The sequence below is a fragment of the Rissa tridactyla genome, chromosome Z (genome assembly GCF_028500815.1).
Source record: "Rissa tridactyla isolate bRisTri1 chromosome Z, bRisTri1.patW.cur.20221130, whole genome shotgun sequence".
Classification (NCBI taxonomy): Eukaryota; Metazoa; Chordata; class Aves; order Charadriiformes; family Laridae; genus Rissa; species Rissa tridactyla.
Window position 1 is genome coordinate 30683729 of NC_071497.1, and position 20481 is coordinate 30704209.

General features: G+C 39.7%; 1 protein-coding gene across 7 annotated transcripts in view; it reads right to left on the reverse strand.

The window, feature by feature from the left end:
• PRRC1 (proline rich coiled-coil 1) overlaps positions 1-19682 on the reverse strand; it is a 29366-nt gene extending 9684 nt beyond the window's left edge. Inside the window, exons 1-6 of one of the 7 annotated variants that reach the window (XM_054185492.1) lie at positions 19558-19680; positions 16867-17000; positions 13449-13565; positions 9867-10253; positions 8462-8619; positions 3737-3839 (exon numbers count right to left, since the gene is read on the reverse strand). In XM_054185492.1, the coding sequence (XP_054041467.1) occupies positions 3737-3839; positions 8462-8619; positions 9867-10253; positions 13449-13545 (745 nt within the window). In that variant the 5' untranslated portion in view covers positions 13546-13565; positions 16867-17000; positions 19558-19680. Of the gene's footprint in view, positions 1-3736; positions 3840-8461; positions 8620-9866; positions 10254-13448; positions 13566-16866; positions 17001-19322; positions 19451-19511 lie in introns of those variants that run through there. The other 6 variants (XM_054185490.1, XM_054185493.1, XM_054185494.1 and 3 more) reach the window with 6 other exon arrangements.
• Positions 19683-20481: the final 799 nt, after the last annotated feature.

Sequence of the window (20481 nt, forward strand, 5' to 3'; positions counted from 1 at the left end):
CTTAAACCATTTTCAAACATGGAACATGACATCAGAGAAAGCTGCGTAAGTAAATTGCATCAGCAAGCATTAAGGACAAATTCATGAACATGTCCACAGGCAGGCACTAAAAGTGGGGCACACCTCTCGTCACCCATAGTTCAATGGCTATGGATGATGGAGGAGAAGGAGAAAGGACTACAGAAGTCACCAGATCTACTGTCATTTACCATACAGCATCTCCTTTGGCTTCTATTGAAGACAGAATATTGAGCTAGATGAACCACTGGACTAGAGCATCTCTGCTATGACGAAAGACTGACAGAGCTGGGAATGTTCAGCCTGGAGAAGAAAATGCTCAGGGGAATCTTATTGGTGTATACAAATATCTGAAGGAAGGCTGCAAAGAGGATGGAGCCAGCTTCTTTCAGTGGTGCTCAGTGACAGGACCAGAGGCATCGGGCGCATACTGAAACATAGGAGGTTCCATATGAACATCTGGAAAAACTTTGTTACTGTGAGGGTGACTGAGAACTGGCACAGGTTGTCCAGAGAGCTGGTGGAGTCTCCATCCTTGGAGATACCCAAAAGCTGCCTTGACGCAGTCCTGGGCAACTGGCTCTAGGGGGCCCTAGTGAAGCAGACTATCTTAGAAAAGATAGCCTCCCTTCCAACCTACACAACTTCGTGGCTGTCATCCAGCAGGGCATTTCTTATGACAACAGTAGCAAACTAATGAAGGAACAGCCTTTTAACCTGTCATTTCCCAGGCCCACTGACTGTATAAAAATATGTTAAGCAGCATTTTAAAAGAAGTAAGAACAGAGACCAGTGGTTTTGCTTCTGAACACTAACACTCCACCTAATTACACATGGTGACAAATTTTGCAGTATTTATCCTGATGTAAGAAGAAATCCTCCATAGATAATGATAAGTCTGAAGCTTAAATTTTAAAGAAAAGAACAATTTATTATTTGACTTAGCACTTAGCAGACCTTAGTTACAAGAAACGTCTTCTTTTTATGAAGAATTGGTAGAGATATGCCAGAACAGTAGTAAAATGTTCTATTTGATTTTTAGATTATTTTTTAACTTTTTATTTATAAATTGCTTTACTGGATGGAATCGGGTGTACATATCGGTGAAGTCTGGGCAATTGTTTTTTAAACACTAGGTAACAACAGGACTAAAAAAATTATTGAGTGTTGCTTTTCATTGATTCCTTCTTGATAGAAATCAAGTTAACATAAGCAAACAAGTGCTTAAAATTGACTGCAAGGTTTTGCTGAAGTTAGCCTTGTTTGAGTGCTTAGGGATAGAAAAACTGTTGAAAGAGTTTTTAAAGCAACTGAAAACTAGCCCATAACGTACCTAGTAAATTACTGCATAGTAACTTAAGAATGGTAACCGTGCCTCACGTTTGTGTATTGCAACAGTAGAATACAGATTATGTTCTTTTGTATTAAGGGTCATCACATATCAAAAGCATATCTTTGTTCATCACAGATACTACAGAAGGCATAAAAAGAAACAATTTATGACAAGATCTGTCACACGCTATGGTAATATGGTAATATTAAAACCTAAAATATAAGAATTAGATATACCCTGGCAAATTCAGAGACAGAACTGTCACATTAAGTTAAGCTCTGACTCTTGAACATGAAATTTCATTGTACTTTATATGTTATAAATCAAAATGACTGTTCCACATGCAATTTAAGATTCCCTGTCATCTTTTGTTACAAAAGCATTATGCTTATGCTTATAAGGTGACCATTTCCTCTGCAGACAGAAATCTTCTATTCCAGGTGCTTGCCTCAGATGACATCTTCACAATGTGCCTATGAAAACAGTTCAACTCTTTTCAAGAAAGAGATTACAGAAATACTATTTGCTCACATGAAAAAAAATATGTCAACCTCCTCATCCAGAAGCTTTGGAAATTTCAGGCTTTGGTGTAAGGAATCTGAAATTTGTTTGGAATTGCAGCAGTGGAGAGAGAGCAGAGAGAAGTGGGGCCATCTGTTGTTGAGCACATGGCTTTTGTTGATCCCAGAAAACATTTCTAGAATGAAGTAAATACTAAGTTTACAAATCTCTACCCTATTTCCACAACCGGCAACTATGAAAAAAAATGTAATAAATTAATGGCCAAGATGTATACAGATGCTTTCCCTTGCAACATGACTTTAGAGAACTTTGAGATAACCACTGAATTTGTTTACTCTGAGTTTTAAAAGCAAAGCATTTTATTAGAATTATTTCCTCCTCTAGGTAATGTTGTTTTGTCCAGTGAATACTGCGTCAAAACCAGCCAAACCATCACTGGATACTGACAGATCCTATTTTAAAAAGGGACAGCCATGACTGCAATAGAAACCTTAAATACAGTTCTTGAAATTGTGCATAATCAACACTTTCTGTAGCTTTCCCTTGCATTCTGCTACTCCTCTCAAATACTTTCTCAGTTGCTGGCCTGGCCTCCTCATTGATTTCATATCCCACTATCTCCTCACTAGTCAGGTGCTGGCATATGTTCCCTTAAATGTAAGACATTTAACTACTACTCAATAATTAGGTCACCTTCCCCTTTTATTCCACATATTGTTCACTGGATTATTACAATAATGCAGCAACATGGTTAGCTGGATCACAGCATTGCTACAGCTGAAAAACAGCTCAGAAAAACAAAATGCAAAAACATTTTATTAGTTTCTTCTTAGCCTGATCTGTTTCCTGACCAGCTTCACCTACATGCAGACAAAGGGCAGTACCGGCACAACTAAGAAGAAGGATTGCTTATCAGACTGCTGGAAGAAAAAAGAAAAAACAAAACAAACAAAACAAAGAAAAAATGCCAAAACAAAACAAACAAAATAACCCCACCAAAAATGAAAACCAAACCACCATCATGGACATAGTATGTTTTTTGCTTCCTGATTTTAATGAAACAGAAATCTCGCATCAGTTATATGTGACACGTAATGTACTCTAGTAGAACAAAAAATGGTGAATGCCACAATGCTTCTCCTTCCTTTCAATTTTCAAGCTGTAATTGAAATGCTAGGCTTTTCCTTCTAGGCTCAACGCTCAGCAATACTTCAGACTTCATTAGATCATTTTAGAATTTCAATGTTCTTACTAACTGATTCATGAACTGCCTCAAGTTTGCTGAATTTCCTAGAAAAAGTATGAATATTATTAGGCTAGAAAAGTGGAACACCTGAACATCAGAAGAAAGCAACAAAAGCTATGTAAATAACTCTGCCCTATGCCTCTCTGAGTATGCCTATCTTTTGGCGTGTTTCAACTTTAATGTGGTAGCTTACACAGTAGTATTTAAGCATGTGATCCAACAGAACACATACACTGTATTTTAAACTCAACTCCATAGGGCTTAAATAGAGACACAGTGGGAGAAAACAGTATGCAACTTAGGGATTATAGACAAGGTCTCTTAATTGTTTTAATTTCTTTATAACTTCCTATATATCACAATCTGAATTAAATTCACTATGCCACTATCTGAACTATAGTGGGATACAAAAGTCAAATGAACCTCAGGACAGACATAAAAAGTCACCCTCCAGGGGGAGAGTTTCACTGGACAATACACTTGAGAAATCAGTACAGTATTTTGAGTTTGAATTAACACACTGCATAGACAAACTTCAAGTGTAAAAGTAGTGTGCTATTATATTAACCTCTCTAACATGTACATGCATTGCTCAATGGTTTGTCACAAATACTTACTGATATATGGAACCATGCCAGGATCCAGTGTTGTGATCATGGTCTCCACTGAATGTTTCGTTTTATCAAGAACAGACTTCACCATGGGATTCTCAGCTACACCCTGAATTTAAGCAAACAGATTTCCATATTAGCTTGTGTTTTTTCCCAAGAAACTCAAAATGTTGCAGTTAAAAACAAACTACTGTGGCTTAGGCTGGACTGGCCACTAAACAAACGACAGATGCTCTCTTTTAACCTCTCTCCCTTTCCAGATAAGGAGAGAGAGAGAATAAGGGAGAGAGTTACGGGGTTGAAAAGAAACTAAAACTACTTTAATGAAATATGAAACTAAAACTATTCACAATAAAAAGATAATAATGAGAAAATACTGAAATATATGCAATATATACAACTATATACAAAATCAATATCGAGCTTCCAGGATGACAACCACGTCACCAGCAGGCACTGAGAAAATCACAGACTGGACTCAGCGATGGACGGGAATTGGATTCAGCAACTGGATTCAGGAAGGCACAGATTGGGATCAGAGGCAGATGAACAGAATCCTCCTTGGACACCGGCCGTGGAAGAAAGAGAGCTGACCCCTTTGATTTCTCAGCTTTTATTCTGAGCATAGGGCAGATGGGATGGAATACCCTGTTGGTCAGCTTTGGGTCACCTGTCCTGTCCCATCCTCCCTGCAGGTGTGACCCTTCTACGCTCTTCTGCTTCTGACCCTCCAACTTGGTTCATACCAAAGTTAACTGACCTTGGTTGTTATAGCAGTAAGTATAAGCAAGAGCCTCTCTGCATACCGTTCCTTGGTATTCACTATAAACATCAGATGTTATCTGCTAGGAGCAGACACTCTCTGAAAAATATGACGTTAATTTCAGGGAGTGATGTTAGTTAGAATAGACTTAAATGAAAAGTAAAATTACTGAAAAGAAAACTGGTGTTTTGTTCTATCTCAAACCAGGACACAAACAAACCAAAACCTTTGTGTTTTTCCTACCACATTTACCCTTGGTAACACCTATGGTATCTCAGTCGTCAGCACAAACGCTACAGGACGTGACTATCAGTGCATGGCATTTCAATTGCAACATAAAGTTCAAATATCATCTCTACCATCCTCTTCTGCATTAATGCAGTAACAGACCCATCAGTGATGGTGGGAAACACACTTGATTTAGTCCTATTCTGGGAAGGGAAGCCTTGAGCATTTAGCAAAGTTGTAGGTTCCCAGAGCTAATTATAGGTATCACCAGATTAGGCAGCTAGATTTGAACTGTGATAACTCAAGCTGAAGAGATCTTAAGACAATAGGATCTATTTTTGAATGGCCCATTACTGACAAATATTTCTAGAGCAATTGAGCTGAAAGTCCTTGATTTATAAATAGATTCTAAACATTGCTGGAAAAATGTTCTACATTCTCCAGCCAAATCATAGGTGCAGCTGCTGACGACCTAAAAGATCACTAAATATAAACACAAACACTGTCCTGTCTCTGGCAAAGTCTAATGAACGTCTGTATCTCATCAAAATTTTATTTAAATTAGAGGTAAGATCACATGGCAAAAGAAGAGAGATACCAATGCTGAATCATTGAAAGATAAAGCACTGTAATCTATTTTACAGAAGCCTTTTATAAAATTTCTTTAGTAAATAGACTAATATTAAAACTGCATATGCTGGTATTTGTTTCAGTAAATGACAAGAATTACACAGGACAGCACTGTGCACATATGTTTTTCCACAAAGTGCTTGCTTAGTACACCTACACAGTATCTCAGACAACTGCAGAATCAGAGTAGTTTTAACTATCTCAGAATAACTTTTGCTTAGCAAAGCTTCTTTCCCATAAATCATAGAATGGTTTGGAAGGAATCTTACAGATCGCCTAGTTCCAACCCCCCTACCATGGGCAGGGATACCTTCCACAAGATCAGGTTGCTCAAAGCCCCATCCAACCTTTGAATGCTTTCTATTTCTTTGTAGCAAGCTTAACAAAGGAAAAACCCCACAAAATTCTACAACTACTGAGATATTGCATAGCTACTAATAATGATTATCTTATCCCATGCCTCATGCTGAAATAGTTCACTATCAGGTTCAGGTACTCTTCTCACCACTGTGCAGAACACTAAGGCTGACTGTAGAATTTCATTAAGAAATTTAAACAATTACTCTAGCACAATTAAGTTTTTTCAAGCCAAAGCCCACTGTAGACACTTCTTTCTCATGAATATAACACAAGATTTTTCTGAATGGTAGCGTTCAGTGAGTAATACACATACTCTTGGGACTACTCATATACCCACAGGATGGCATAAAGAACAAGGAAGTTTATATTCCTCCTCCTTCAGCTCTCTCACTATTTCAAGTTTGTCTGTTTTAACATGTGAATGTTATGAGATGCTCAGAAACATGTTAAGTAGGAATTTCCAATTCTAGCATTTTTCCAGTAATACAAAGCCAAGCACTACTTCTCCAATCAGCAGCCTGGCTGCTTAACTAATATGAAGTCATTATACATCTCCTGCAGGCAATCAGGTTCCTGAGCAGCAAGAAGTATATAGTGGAGAACATACACTCTGGCTTCTACCAGTGGAAGATGCCTTTACGTTCATCAGCCTAGCACAAGCAGGGATAAATAATCCACGGTTTTATACCAATGCAAAACATGAAGTTACTATAACTCTGTGAACCATAATGCCATTAAGTTTCGAACTTCTACCAAGTCAATTCTAAGTAAACATAAATCCAAATTGCTCAAATGGAGAATCTTTCATGTCAGCAGAGTGTAAATACAAATCTTTTGAAAATTCATGTCCTGGCTGTCTTCATTGCTCAAATAGTCAAATATGCAAGCTGTTATGTGCAATGACTACAACTGACTGACCGATCTTGGAATTCCTATGAGACTGTGCAGCTGTCTTTGACAGATCAAACGAAGTGAAACAGTCTTATTTGATTCTAGACCATTAATTGTCACTTTCAGATTGTCACAGTCTTGGATACTATCTAGCTGGAAGGAAAAGTGGAAGAAAGGTGCATGATTTCTTAAGAACACCAGAAGAAAAAGGGTAGTTCAAACCGCTTCAAGAACAGAAATAAAGACAACTGCTGCAACTACTGTGTAAGCCCTTCAACGGGGAATCCAGGATGCATTTCTGTAATAATTACCAGGTAGTCTCCCAGATTCTGGCTGATCTTTAAAAAAAAAAACCAGAGTCTGATGTGTGTTTACACACATGAAGAGCTTGATGGCTTCAGTGTAATTAATGATTTGTCATTCTTCCATCTAGGATATTCTCAAAAAGAGGTCCCTGAACACACAGAGCACATGGAACGCTTAATACTTCAATGACAATCTAGATTTTATTACTGAAGTCAATGATACAGACCTTCTCCATAAATAGAAACAGGACATGTTTTGGATGCTACTGGTATAAAGGCAACAGTAATGTGGATGAGATTGGCCTTTCAACTAATTTGCAATTGCAAGCTCTGGTACTTTAAAAACGGCTACAGAATCATGTTCCCAAAAAAAACCATAATATTCTCTTCTGGAACATTATCATCTATTGCAAATATTAAGAGAACTATGATGACCAAAAGAAAGACATTATTACTTAAAGGAAGAAAGATTATGTTTTATGATCATGAGAAGACACGTCTCCTTGAAAAGGGCAGCATGGCAACTCCACTCTCACTGTACTGATTGATGGAGGATTAATCTTGCTCTTTAAGACCGTATCACTGTCAAGATGTGTATTCCTGGAGTAAGGGAGGGCTCAGTTTGCTATTTAACACACAACTTCATCTCCCAGCTTTTTATGTTCAAAAGGGCTTGAAAGTCCCTCCAAAACTCTGCAATCCCACTGAGACATCTATCTTCCTGATTCTTCCTCACGTTTTGTATGAATCAGTACAGAAAACGGAGTTGCTCTTGAAGATGATTCAGCATTCATGCACAGTCCTTAGATCTCTTTGCCACAATCTTCATGATTCTACTTACACGTAGCATTTGCCACAGCTCTGAAAAGGTTATAGGCTAATGAAACTCTACTTGATGTTGCTGCTTATTTTCTCTGTATGATTAGATCACACCACAAGGAGTATCTGTTTTGCACTTTATACACTCCATGCCTTCTAGCAGAATAGAAAAATCCTACAAAATACTTTAGACCCTTCTTAGGCAAACTGTTCTTTGAAAATAACAGGAATATCTATTTGTCTCTCCTTGAAGAGACATTTTTGTTATAGAACAGGCAGGACTGTTCTATGATTTCCCATGGAAATGAAACTCAGTTCAGTAGGAAATGATAAAGAAACGGGATATGCAAACAATTCTGGTGAGGTAAAACAGGCTAACATTTTCTGCATCCAGTTGCTGTGAAGTAAAAATTAACTTTCAGGTCTTAAAGAGGTTCTAAAGGTTCACCCAATTTAAGAACACGTGATGGAACCTGTTAGGTAAGCACATCTTCCTCTCACAAGCACTAAAATTAATTTGGAACACCTGCATTTGTGTAATCCTCCCTCTTCTATACAGAGGAAGAGCAAAAGCATAGTTTCAGCAAACATCAGTACTAAAACCAGCCATCTTACACATGAGACTGGAGAAAAGATAGGATTTATAGCAACGTGCATTTAAAAAATCAGATACGTGTTAGTATAGCCAGTAAAAAACGTAGTTCCTCATGAAGGGTAACAGACAAAACCCCATACCTTTATAAACCCCCACAGTCCTCCAGCAGGTGCTCCACCTTGGGCAGTAGATACTCTAGGGTCTTCACGCTCCTCAGGAAAAGTGATTGCAGAACCAGTTCCAGGAGCCAAAGGTGATGAGAAAGTTGCTTGTTGAGTAATAGGATCTGCCAAAACACCTAGTAAGTGGGACAATAAAACACAAGTGTTCATTTATTTTACTGTATTTAATTTGTTATAGTGTAGCAAAATGCAATTGTTTAACAGGAAAATGAGCAGGAAGAGTAGAATAATACTGGCCTGATTCACTTAATTTCCTAAAGTGGAAGGCCCCAGAACAATTCTACTTGTTAAAGGTTTGCAGATATAACTACTGTAAAGGAGTTCAACAATATCTGCTAATAGAACCAAGACTGCCTGTACATTATGTATAAAATTAAACAATGATTGTTTCTTAGCAGGTTACTTTAACAGTGGTGCTTTTATTGTATTCAGATTTTAATAATAAGCCCTCAGTAGAGGAGAAAGAGGAATGGGTGTTGCTCTCTGAACAAAGAGATAGGAATATTCTCATACATAATAAAAGAGAGAGAAGTAGGAAATTTTGTAACCCTGAGTGCTGGAAATTAATAGCAATAGAAAAAGGAGGAAGCAAGTGAATAGCTTTACATATTTATAGGAAAATAAAAGAAACTCAAACAGTAGAAAATTTAAGCATGAACCTTTGTCCCATTACTCAAGCCTATTTTAACAGATTTTCCGACACTAGCCTTTATCAAGAGTTATTTTTATTTTGCACTGCACAATTGATAGGTCTTTTTAGACAATTCTCCTAATACAGACTACTTAAAAGAGATATCACCAATAATAGTAAAAGCCTGGCCCAATTGCAGTTGAATAGCCAAGTTTCCATTCCACTATCAGAAAATGCCATCAGTTTAGCAACTACAGCAACTGCTTGCATGGAAGGTATGTATTTTTAGCTGTCCCAATGCAATTTAGTGGCTGGAAACAAGAAAATAGAAGCTGGTGTCACGTGATGGACAGCTTGTTATAGACTGCTTTTCAGAACAAAAACCTGAAAATTATGAGATTACAGCCTGAAGTATCATATCATTCTGTGGAAATATAATGGCTGAAGGTGACCCTCTGATCTAAACAAAAGGTATGTATATACATTCAGCTGGGCTTTCCTGTCCAAGTCAACAAAAAATAAAGCTCTCAAAGATTTTTCTGTGAGCCTGATTGCTACAGAACTATATACTAAAGAGGCTACTCTTCTTATGAGTGCAGCTACATTAATTAAGTGTAACCAGAAGAGTAAAGAAGCTGAACCTGCAGGACTCTAGCAGAGTGGTGTAAAAAGCCACCCAGGAGATCCTTCATCCTCTCTCACAAAGACAAAAACACATAAACAAAAAGTTACCTGTGACTGGAGGTGCAGAAAATGATGGCATCAGTGGGCTCTGTGGTGCTCGACCAGCATGACCTCTGGTAATGTCATAGGTTGAAGACATGGAAAATCCTGAAATCGGGGGACCAGTGGGAGGTGCAGGAAGACCAGGGCCACCAGTAGAGCTTAATGGAGGAGATGCAGAGAACTGCGACATGGAGGTACTAAAAGCTGAAGGGGCAACAGGAGGTGGGGCAGAAGTTAAAGGTGGTGCAATAGTAGAAACCGTTGCAGAAGGCACAAGTGGAAGCGAAGCTGAAGTCATCATAGGAGGAGGAAGTGGAGAGACTCCAGCTGGCAAGGGTGGTGAGTATGCAGCAGCAGATGACATGCTTGGTGTCGCAAGGGGACTGGACAAAGCTAGGAAAAAAGATAAAAAAATGAATTTTAGAAATGCTGACCCTTGATCCCCAAGATTCAGTTATAGAATTGTTCAGGTATTTTATGTTCAGTTTTGACCCAGTCTGCCTTTCTCCCTTCAAAATGAATTTTAGTTCTGCTTGAGTTTGCATACAACATCAATTGTGCTCAATTTTTGGTTATTCCATCTTGTAAGCCACATCTCTTCTTCTTGCATGACGCTATTTGTCATAAGCTTAAAAAGATGAGTCAACATTTGACTACTGAATTTATAGCAGCTGAAGTATGCCTCAGAAATTTCTAGCTAGTACAGTTCTTTCTGAGTGACTGCTAAACCAACAGGCATAATGATGATACCGGAAGTGCCTACATTTAAGAATAAAATGTACATTCATAATATCTGGCAGGGTGAGAGTTACTTCTACGAGACGGGCTGAGCACCAGGCAGCCCTCTTCCCTGGCACCCGGCCTCCTAATTAATCCCTCTGCTTTTTGTGTTTCAATCTGGCCCTCAGATGATCTTGAATAAACCAATTTTGCTTTGTAAACAAAGTTTTACCAGAAAATTAATTCAGAAAAACAGAAACGACCATTTTTGATAGCAGTAAGCTGTTGGATCAGCTTCTCATTGGCTCATTGGACAAAGCATCTCACTGGCCTCAGCCTAAACATCAATGACAGTCAAGTGATATGCCAAGCTGCACTAATGCAGTGGTCTCCAAACTTTATCACACATACCTATCAGTAAAAAATTTCTGAACATGCACCCTCCCAACATATGTAAATTTATTTATTTAAGAATTATTTATATGTACCACTGTATATTATAAAAAACACACAATAGAAATTTTAAAAGTATGACAAAGATGAATAAAAAAAGTAACAAATAATTCACTAACAGTACAAAAACTTTTATCCTCACACTGAAAGTGGTTTTATTAAAATATTATTAATGCAATGATATAATACGTTAATAATTGTTAACATACAATATAATACAATTATTAATAATTTATTTTAGTGTGAGCAATGTGATTGAAGAAGTCTCATATTCTTTTAAATCTTGGTTTAGCACCTCGTGATACAGCAATTTGAAGGTCTGGTTCTATGTTCAGATTATTTCGATACTTGCCTTTACTGGCTGTCATAGGTGGAAAAGACACCTTGCAAAGATACATAGATCCAAACGGAAAGAGTGCATTGCTGGCTTTGATTACTAAACCATGGCATTCGTTTTCCACTCCCACCCACCAATTATGCAAAGGTTTTTCTTGAAATTCAGCTAGCAAATTTCCTTCTTCCCTGATGTCAATCAGTTGTTCTTGCAAACTAACCAGAAGGTTTTGCACTTTGGCATTTTTAGCAAATGGGTTCAAAACCCACTGAAACTCTTCGGTTGGAAGATTTTTTTTACACATGTTAGGAAATTTTCTTTACAAGTTTATGTGTACGATGAGAGCTTTTATAGATGACACTTGCGTTATTTTTGGCAACAGAAATGCATAACAAATTCCAAATATCAATTTTCAAAATGGTCTCTCAAAAGCATAACTTTCTTACAAAAAGTAGTTACTATATCACTCCTTGTTAAAACATCACCTTTACCTTCAAGGGACAAATTATGAGTGCTTTTTTTTTTTTTTTAAATACGTACTAGGTAGCACATTTCTGGCAGCCACTTGTCATCACAAAAATATCAGCAAATTTGGGAGACTTCTCTTTTTGTAAAAGAAAAATGTTAATGTCACCTTTAAGTTCAACAACTCCCTTTAATACCTTGCCACACGACAACCAGCAAACCACTGTGTGATACAAAAAGATTTCATGGTCGCTCCCTATGTCATTATAAAGTATTGTTAAAAAAAATTACTATTTAAAGATCATTTTTATACAATTAACCATCATTAAACAATTTTATAAAATTGATGATATCCTGTAGCACTTTCTGCACTTCTGACTCCAGTTTCTTTGCTGCAAGAGCTTGCTTATGAATGAGGCACTGAATAAAATTTCATGTGGGGTAATATCTCTGTAACCTTATTCCAGAATCCATCTTCATCCTAATCAAAGCAACTGCTCCATCAGTGGGTAAACTTACACAAATTTAGTAAAAACACTGCTTTTATTAAAGAAGTCATTTACTGTTGAGGATACATCTTCTCCAGCACAACCCTCCTTTAGCATTTGACAATGCAGTCGTTCTTTTGTATATTTTATTATTGAAACAGAATCTAGCAGAAAACGTAAGCTGAGACATGTTAGGAACATCTGTACTTTCAATCAACTGTATAGCAACCCTCCCATGCTGTGTAATTTTTTTCAATACTTGTTTCTTCAAATGTTGAGCAATGTTTTCTATGCGTCTTCCAACAGTATTTGCTGATGCAGACATTTAGTTTGCCACCATATTGTTTTCCGTGTATTATTTCAGACATTTTTACCATGTCAGGAAGAACAAGTGTGTCCCCAAAGTACATAGCTTTTGTCTTCGCTATTAGCTAAGAAATCTCCAAAGAGGCTTCCAAAGATTTATCATTAAGTCTACTGAATTTTTTTAAGTACTGGACTGAGTATTGCATGACTTGAAACATTACACCCAAAAAATTGTAGAGGTTTGTTTTCGTGTTCTGCTTAGTTTTGCTAATCATAACAGCTTCATGCTATCCTTAGCTAAGGCACAATATACACGTAGGGCAAGGTTCATCATTAACAAAACTGGATGTAAATTTAGATTTCAAACGGTCCTCTTGAAAATTTTGGATTGTTTTTGGCCAACTTTTTGTCAGATCCAATTAGATTGTTAGCCAGATTATGAGGTAAAAACAGTGGCAAAGAGCTTTACCACTATCCCCTACAAGACTGTAAGTTTGTTTTAAGTCTCTTCTATGCTGCCCATCTAACTGTGCACTGTAGTGGAAGGCATCACTTCCCTGGCCTCACATCCTTAAAAAACACAAGTGCATCCATGTGACTTCATAAAAAAGTTTCAAGAATAAAAAAATGTTTAAAATAGTCTATGTGTCAGATGCATGTCAGATAAGAAGCACATTTCCATGATTAAGAAACAATTTAAATTCTTCCAATTAGTCTGGAGAAGAGCACTGTAATTATGCTGATTGCAACGTTTTTGGGTGAATTGCTGTGCTTCAAAAGACATGAATAAACGTGAGCAAGTTGCTGAGGAAGTTTCTGTACCTAATGAGACAGGTGTAGCAGCGGCAGCAGCAGCCCCTGCTGTGCTTGGCGGGGGTGTGCCAGGTGGAGTTGTCTCTATTCCACTCTCTTCCATCATGTTCCTTCAGCTACAAAAAGCTGTAAGGAAAAAAAAGAAAGCTTATCTTGAGAAACAAGAGAAAAGATTTTAAATTAGAATGTAAAAGCCACAACACAGTGATTTACATTCCTGAACAGAGTAGGTAATTCAAACGCCAACTCTAGAAAAAAAGAAAAAAATTGACTGATCTGAAGTGCACAATTATCCAGTATGTCTAATTTCTCCTGTACCTTCCCTTTGTTTATTTATCACTGTGATAATACCTCAAGATCCAAGCATTTTTCTGGAAGCCTTACGGTGGATGCCCAGTTACTACTTCCAATATATACTGGTGGTGCTTAGATGGGTAATCATAGAGAAGTAATTACACATCACAAAACCCATATCCCATTGCAAGAAAAACTTAACTACGGGGTAGTATTTTGATGCATTATTGAGCTGTAGTAACTCAAACAAGGACCTGACATCAGAGGGGATGCAGAACAGGATGCAAGACGCGGCAAGAGGTGAGACAGAGGAACGATGTCTGCCCTTTCTGGCAGCAAAGAACCATGACTACCCAAGAAGCTGTAACCTCTCGGGGCTTAAGTGCTTAAATGCTTAAGTAGATGCTCCGGTGCATCACACCTGAGGGCAAGCACCTTGCTGAACACCACAAACAGTGAGTGGCATAGCTGGCAACAGCCCAGAAGTCCTGACTCTGTGACCTAAGCTCTAATCATGATCTTGTCTACCTTAAAGCAGAAGCGTTTTGGGGTCAGCTAAATAAAACTCCAGAAAAGCCAAATGAAATCAGCTGAAATTGACTTCTAACGTGAATAAAATTACACTGAAAATAGTTCACACTGAACAAGTTTTCCAGTACAGACAATTCCTGTAAAATGCAAGTGAAAGTACTTGAAAACTTTGGCTTTTATTTTGAAGGCCATATTACGTTGGAAGTAACTTTTAACATCTTTGAGTAAACTTTTACAATATACTATTTCTGGAAAAATAAAGCTGTATGTTTATTTAAAAATCTTAAATTAATGTAAAATGACTTTGGAGAAGAAAAGGAGAGGGGGAAAAAAATAAAGACTTTCATGAACAGCTGGAGATTTTTGTTCTTTGGTGCAGAGGCAGCTAACAAAAAACCCTGCCTCCTCCCAAGTCTGGTAAACTAGACAGCAATTATTTGTACCGCTCTCTTAGGTAACAATTCTTAAGGAAATTTTAATGAAATAATAACCCTATACAAAGTAATTATATGTATGAAAAATAGACATACTCAAACATTTTCCATCCATTACATCAGCAGCTACTGAGGACTGACAGTTTATTGCCTTTAACAATTTACAGAGGAAAATTTACAGAGGAAACACAGATAATGTGTTAAATTAAAATACCCACGTGTATATAAAAAGAACTCCACCTACAAAAATACACAAGTTTTCCTCTCTTTCAAAAAAAACCCAAAACCCAAACCCCTCATTGCCTTATTGTTGTTTTAAACATACACGCAACTCTTAATATGGAGGAAAAATTACCGTTATAACAAAATTGAAAAATCCAAAAAGTAGGATGTCAGTGTTAGTCCTAACAGGCTTACAAGAGTCTCAAAAAGAAATAAAAGCATCAAAAACATGTAGAATAAATTATAGTCTCTCTGACAAACCAGTATGCTTTGCATAAGCTATTCAAGATTAAACATTTGAGCCCAGCCTCAGAAAGCAAGTACATGTGGTTTATGTGCAGCACTCTTCATGAAAACTCTTATGACAGAGGGATTTTAGGTTCTGAGTACCTCTTCAATTCATTTCAAAACTTCTTTTCAGATGTGGTGAAAGGGTCAGTAACTGCCTGGTGAGGAACAGACTGTCCTTGCAGAATAAGTACATATCATCCTTTAGAAAGGAACTGCACAGTCTTCCATTAAACCTCACTAAGCAGAAGAATTCGCAATAGTAAGATTTTGTCTTTTAATCAAGGTACAGGAGTTTACATTCCCCCTCATAGAAGTATTTCTAAAGTCATTCTTCTTCCAATTATACACTGCAAAGCATGAAAATTTTTTCCACTGTGCAATGGAAGTAATCACTGACCAATCCTAGACACATTTTATTTTATCAAGGCTCTTTTAACCTGCTGCTTGATTTCACCTCATGCCATGATTAAAAACTGCTGAGAGGTGCTTATTACTTAAAATAAATACTGAGGCCATGCAGAATGACTCAAAAAGTTCCACAGAGTGGCTTTTCAAAAACCCCATGCAAAGCTTTTTCAAGGCTTCACAGAGATATTAAAGCCGGAGGGGGAGGGGGGGGTGGGGCGGGGAGCACGGAAGGCGGGGAGGGGCACAGCACAACAACCCCCTGAAAATTAACATAACTGACATCTGGAAAGTCAGGAATTAGTAGAAATGTAAATAACTCTGTAGTTGCTATTCTCTATTAACTTTACAGTAAGAAAAGTGATAATTCTTCCTAGCCCACAAACACATAATTAGCAACAAGTGGCATATGAAAATTCAGCCTAATTTCTTAAGGAAGTGACTTTTGTGACTTCTTGCAAACTAGAACATTTTGTATTACTAATTTGAAAAGACAAAGGAAAAACTAACTCTAGGACAGGCCAAGTGAAGCATGTGTAATTAGGTGAAAATAACAGCAGCACTGCCACCTAGTGATTTGTGATCATAAATTGATTTCACAAATTTGATAATCTCGACACATTTAGCTAGAAGAAAATCTTATGCTTATATGAAAGTAAAAAAGAAGGGATAAGGAAAAGAGAAATACAGACAAGCACAGAAAAGTGACATTCCCAATGGTCAGTCATCCTTAAAAAAAACCCTTTAAGAAGCAGAAGCATGAATTTTGCTAGGCTGCCATTAATTATTACATTAAAAAAATAGTCCTTGTCAGTACTAATGCAGACACTGTAGGGATGAAGTGAAACCCCCACGTTACACAAAGAAAATAAGTATACCACAAGGTCTACCCCTAGTTGACTGGTAACTATATTTTACGGATTCTAAACGCTGAATCTCATCCAGTAACCTAAAGCCAGATCTCAGCCATTAACCAAACTCTGCAATGAAAGGCCCATGTATATTGAAGGGAAAATGAGGCTAAAGTTCTGACTGAAAATTTTAACAGGGCTTGTGTTAAAAGCAGCAATGAAGTAATTTGATTTAGAGACTACAAGGCTGAACTGGTAAATTATTCATATTTTAACTTAAGTTTAATAGGAGGTAATTACATTTGCACTAATATTTTGCAGTAATCTTATGATATAACCATGTCTTCAGGTTATTACTCTAAAATATAGAAATTCACAGTTAACAGCAAGATTACTTACAAATGGAGATTAGTAAATTTCACATGGATAAAACCACGTTATCTAGAAGTCAGTCATACTTCAGAGTTTATAACGAGGCCATATTTTCAGTCATCCTTAATTAACCCCTTCTTGTATTTCAGTAGATGCTCCTGCTAATAAAAAAAAGCACCACAAGATACTTAAGAACCCTAAGAAGAAAAATTATTCCTAAATGAAGCCTAAAATGAAAAAAACACACCATAGCTGGAATACTAAATTCAAGTGGTATTAAGCTTCACATCTTTAATCATAATATGCCTAACATTTTTAACTAAGTGTGTGGCACAGTACTGGTTACACACCTTGTTTAATGGCTAAACACAAGCTGACAACTGTCCAGAATAAGCTGCAGTCATTTATTTATTTATTTGAGCAAATCGAATTGTTTGGAGCCATTCCCAGTGCAACAACCTCTTTAAATAAAATGTTACATCCTGGGTTGGACTAACTGGTAGACAGATTCACAGGAACATACTTCTATTCAACAGGAAAGAAGTGAAAGGGAAAAAAAGCCCAAGAACTTATAAAGACGCAAACAAGAGAGACTGAAAACAGAATCACCAAGAAGGAAGCAAGAAAGAAAATGAAAAAAAGGAAAACCTTTGGTTATAAGAAATGAAGTGAAGCTGACATCAATCAAAAAGACAACACTTTTTAAAAAAGAAGAAAAAGAGAGTTGAACTGTTAGTATATTAATGTTTCGTCTGAAAAATCCCTCACATTGGTTTATTCTACCTTAAAAAGGGAGAACACAAAGTCAAGTATAAAACTTCCTTCAGATTCTGGTCTGTTAAATGCAGGCAGGTCCCGGAGGACATACAAGCCTCACTGAAGCCAAAGGAAGGGCATAGAGGGATCATCTGTTTAATCACCTGATACTAAATGACTTGTTCTAAAGTCCAAAGCTTTAAAGAGAGGTAATCAGGAGAGGAGTAGGGGAAACCCACCACACACAGAGAACTCTCCTATACCTATTTTATATTCATAGCGTAAATAATGTTGCATCACTTTTTCACATTTTAACAGCAGCAAAAAAAAATCTGTTCACCAAGCAGAATCCAGTAGAATCCAGTATGCCTCAGACCTAATGCAGTACCAAGACAACTCAAAACACCAGGCATGCCAGAAGGGGTTGGCCTTGTTTTAAGATTACTGCAGAGAGAGTTACAGTAGACCACAGATACCATAAAAAAGTTCTACTTTTCTAAAAAGTTCCTAATCTCTGAGAATTATTTCATATCCCACATTCTTAGTGCCATTGCCAACTCTCAGGATTTGTTCCAGACCACGTACACCCTTACTATCAAATGCCTATTATTAAATATCACAAAATTCATGTAGCTCCATGGATCACTTAGTTCCAGATCACTGATGACCACAATCAGAGAACTACTGATCTGGTATACCATGTTACATACCACTACATTAAAATCCATTAAAGAAACAGCTAAACAAACCCACATACATTCTACCAATTTGCACCAATAGTTAATGATATTATGGGATACAACAGCTCCAGCACTTTCAGAGTTTTTTCACTAAAATAAATAATGCTTCTTTCATGTGACAATAAATCATATAAATAAAGGTCAAATCACTTCAACAATGCCTCCAGACATTATAATAACCAGTAAACCTCCTGACGCTTCCCTTCTATTAGCTACTGACAGAGTCAAGCTGAAGCCACACAGGTTTACCAGGACCAGCAGTTCCATCCCCAGCGGCAAGGCTGAAAAGCACAGCCGTGAGGCCAGGTATCCAGACTCTCTACATAGTACCCAGAGGAAGCTTGGTCGCTGGGAGGGTGACTCACAAGAGCATAAAAATATATATGACCTAGCAAGAAACCAGGACAAGCCAACTGGAAATTTTATGGTGTGCCTGGTCCCTGCCTGTGTTCCCAATGCCACCAGTCGCTAAGGCAGCAAGAAGTCCCGCTGTAAGGACTCTGATCTGCATTCATAGCCCATGACCCACACCTAACAACAAGCACCAAAGTGGGTTCCTGTCAATAGCGGGGTCAGGAACCACTGCTGCCCTTTAGAAGGGCAAGATGGTTCAGAACAAGAGGAACAACCCAGAGTGCCCACAGCAGGGTCAGGCCCCTGGCTGCTCTCCAAGGCTGAGCCCAGCGAGGGGCCGACACGGTGCAGCTCCAGGTGTGCCGCCAAGGGGTAAAGGCGCCCGAGCGGGAGGGCTCGGGAGGGCTCCCGGAGCTGAGCACGGGGCCACCACACGGGCAAACACACGCACTCGGGCCGGCAGCCGCCCCGGCATTGACGGGCCAACAGAGCGGCGCGGCCTAGGCCGGCAGGCCGGGCACAGCGACATCGACCCCTCCAGCATACCCCCCCCGCCGGAAAACACCTCCGCGGCACCCCCGCTCGACACGCCGCGCTGCTCCCCGCCCCCCACCGCCGCCCAAACCTCCGGACCTGCCTCAGCCGCTTCGGGCCCCAAGGACACCCAACGGCCGCAGCGGCCAGCCGGGAGCGCGGGGAAGCCACCGCTGCGGGACGCCGACACCGCCCGGCCTCGCCCAGCCCTCCAGCCACGCCCTCCCCACCGCCGGGGACAACGGGTGCCAACGCGTCCCCTCGGCCCGCCGCGACGCGCCGCCTCACCGAGCAGCAGAGCCAGCTGCCTGCCCCCCTGCCCGCCCATGCTCACCTGGCGCGGAAACCGCACCACGGGCACCACCGGCCATAAACGGAGCCACCGACCGTCTCGACCACTGACTACAGCTCCCAGCAGCCGGCGCGGCGCCGGCCCGGCCCGGCCCGCCCCGCGCTGCCACGTCTCCGGCGGCGCTGCCGAGCGCGCTCCGCCCCGGGCGGGCGGGCCGAAAAGGAGGACGTTGTGGCTGGGGTGTGGCCTTCGTTGCCTGTGTACAAAATGGCTGCAGGGGGCCGCGTGGCGTCTCCTGTGCCACGCTCGTGCGCGGCCGAGGAGAGGGCAGGGAAGGGCGGGATGACACGAGGAACTCCGCACGGCGCAACGAAGCGGTTCAGCCACTGCCCTTCGCCATATTTTTGGCTCTCTTAGCGTCATACCTTGGGAAATGATGAGCTCTATGGATATCTAAGAGCCTTTAGGAGTGCTTTCTCTGGCGAGGTGGAAGAAAAAAGTCCATAACGGACTTACATTACACAGCTTTACCAAGTCGTCAGGCAGCATTTTCTAGATTACTAGTTACAGGAATTTAAAGTATATTTACTGAAGGGAAAGGGCCCCTGCAATGGCAGAGGCCCGGGTGTAATGACAGCTTCCAGAACAGAAAGCACCCTGCAAGAGCAGAGGCCCAGGCAGCGTGGCAGCTTGCTGAAGGGAAAGCCCCCCTGCAAGAGCAGAGGGCCAGGCAACATGGCAGCTTGCTGTAAGAGAAAGGGCCCTGCAATGGCAGAGGCCCAGGCGCCATTGCACCTTGCTGAAGGGAAAGGGTCCTGCAAGAGCGAGAGGGACAGGCACCATGGCACGTTGCTGAAGGGGAAAAGGGCCGTGCAAGAGTTAAGGGCCAGGAGCCATGGTAGCTTCCAGAAGGGAAAGCCCCCTGCAATGGCAGAGGTCCAGGTACCAAGGCAGCTTGCTGAAGGG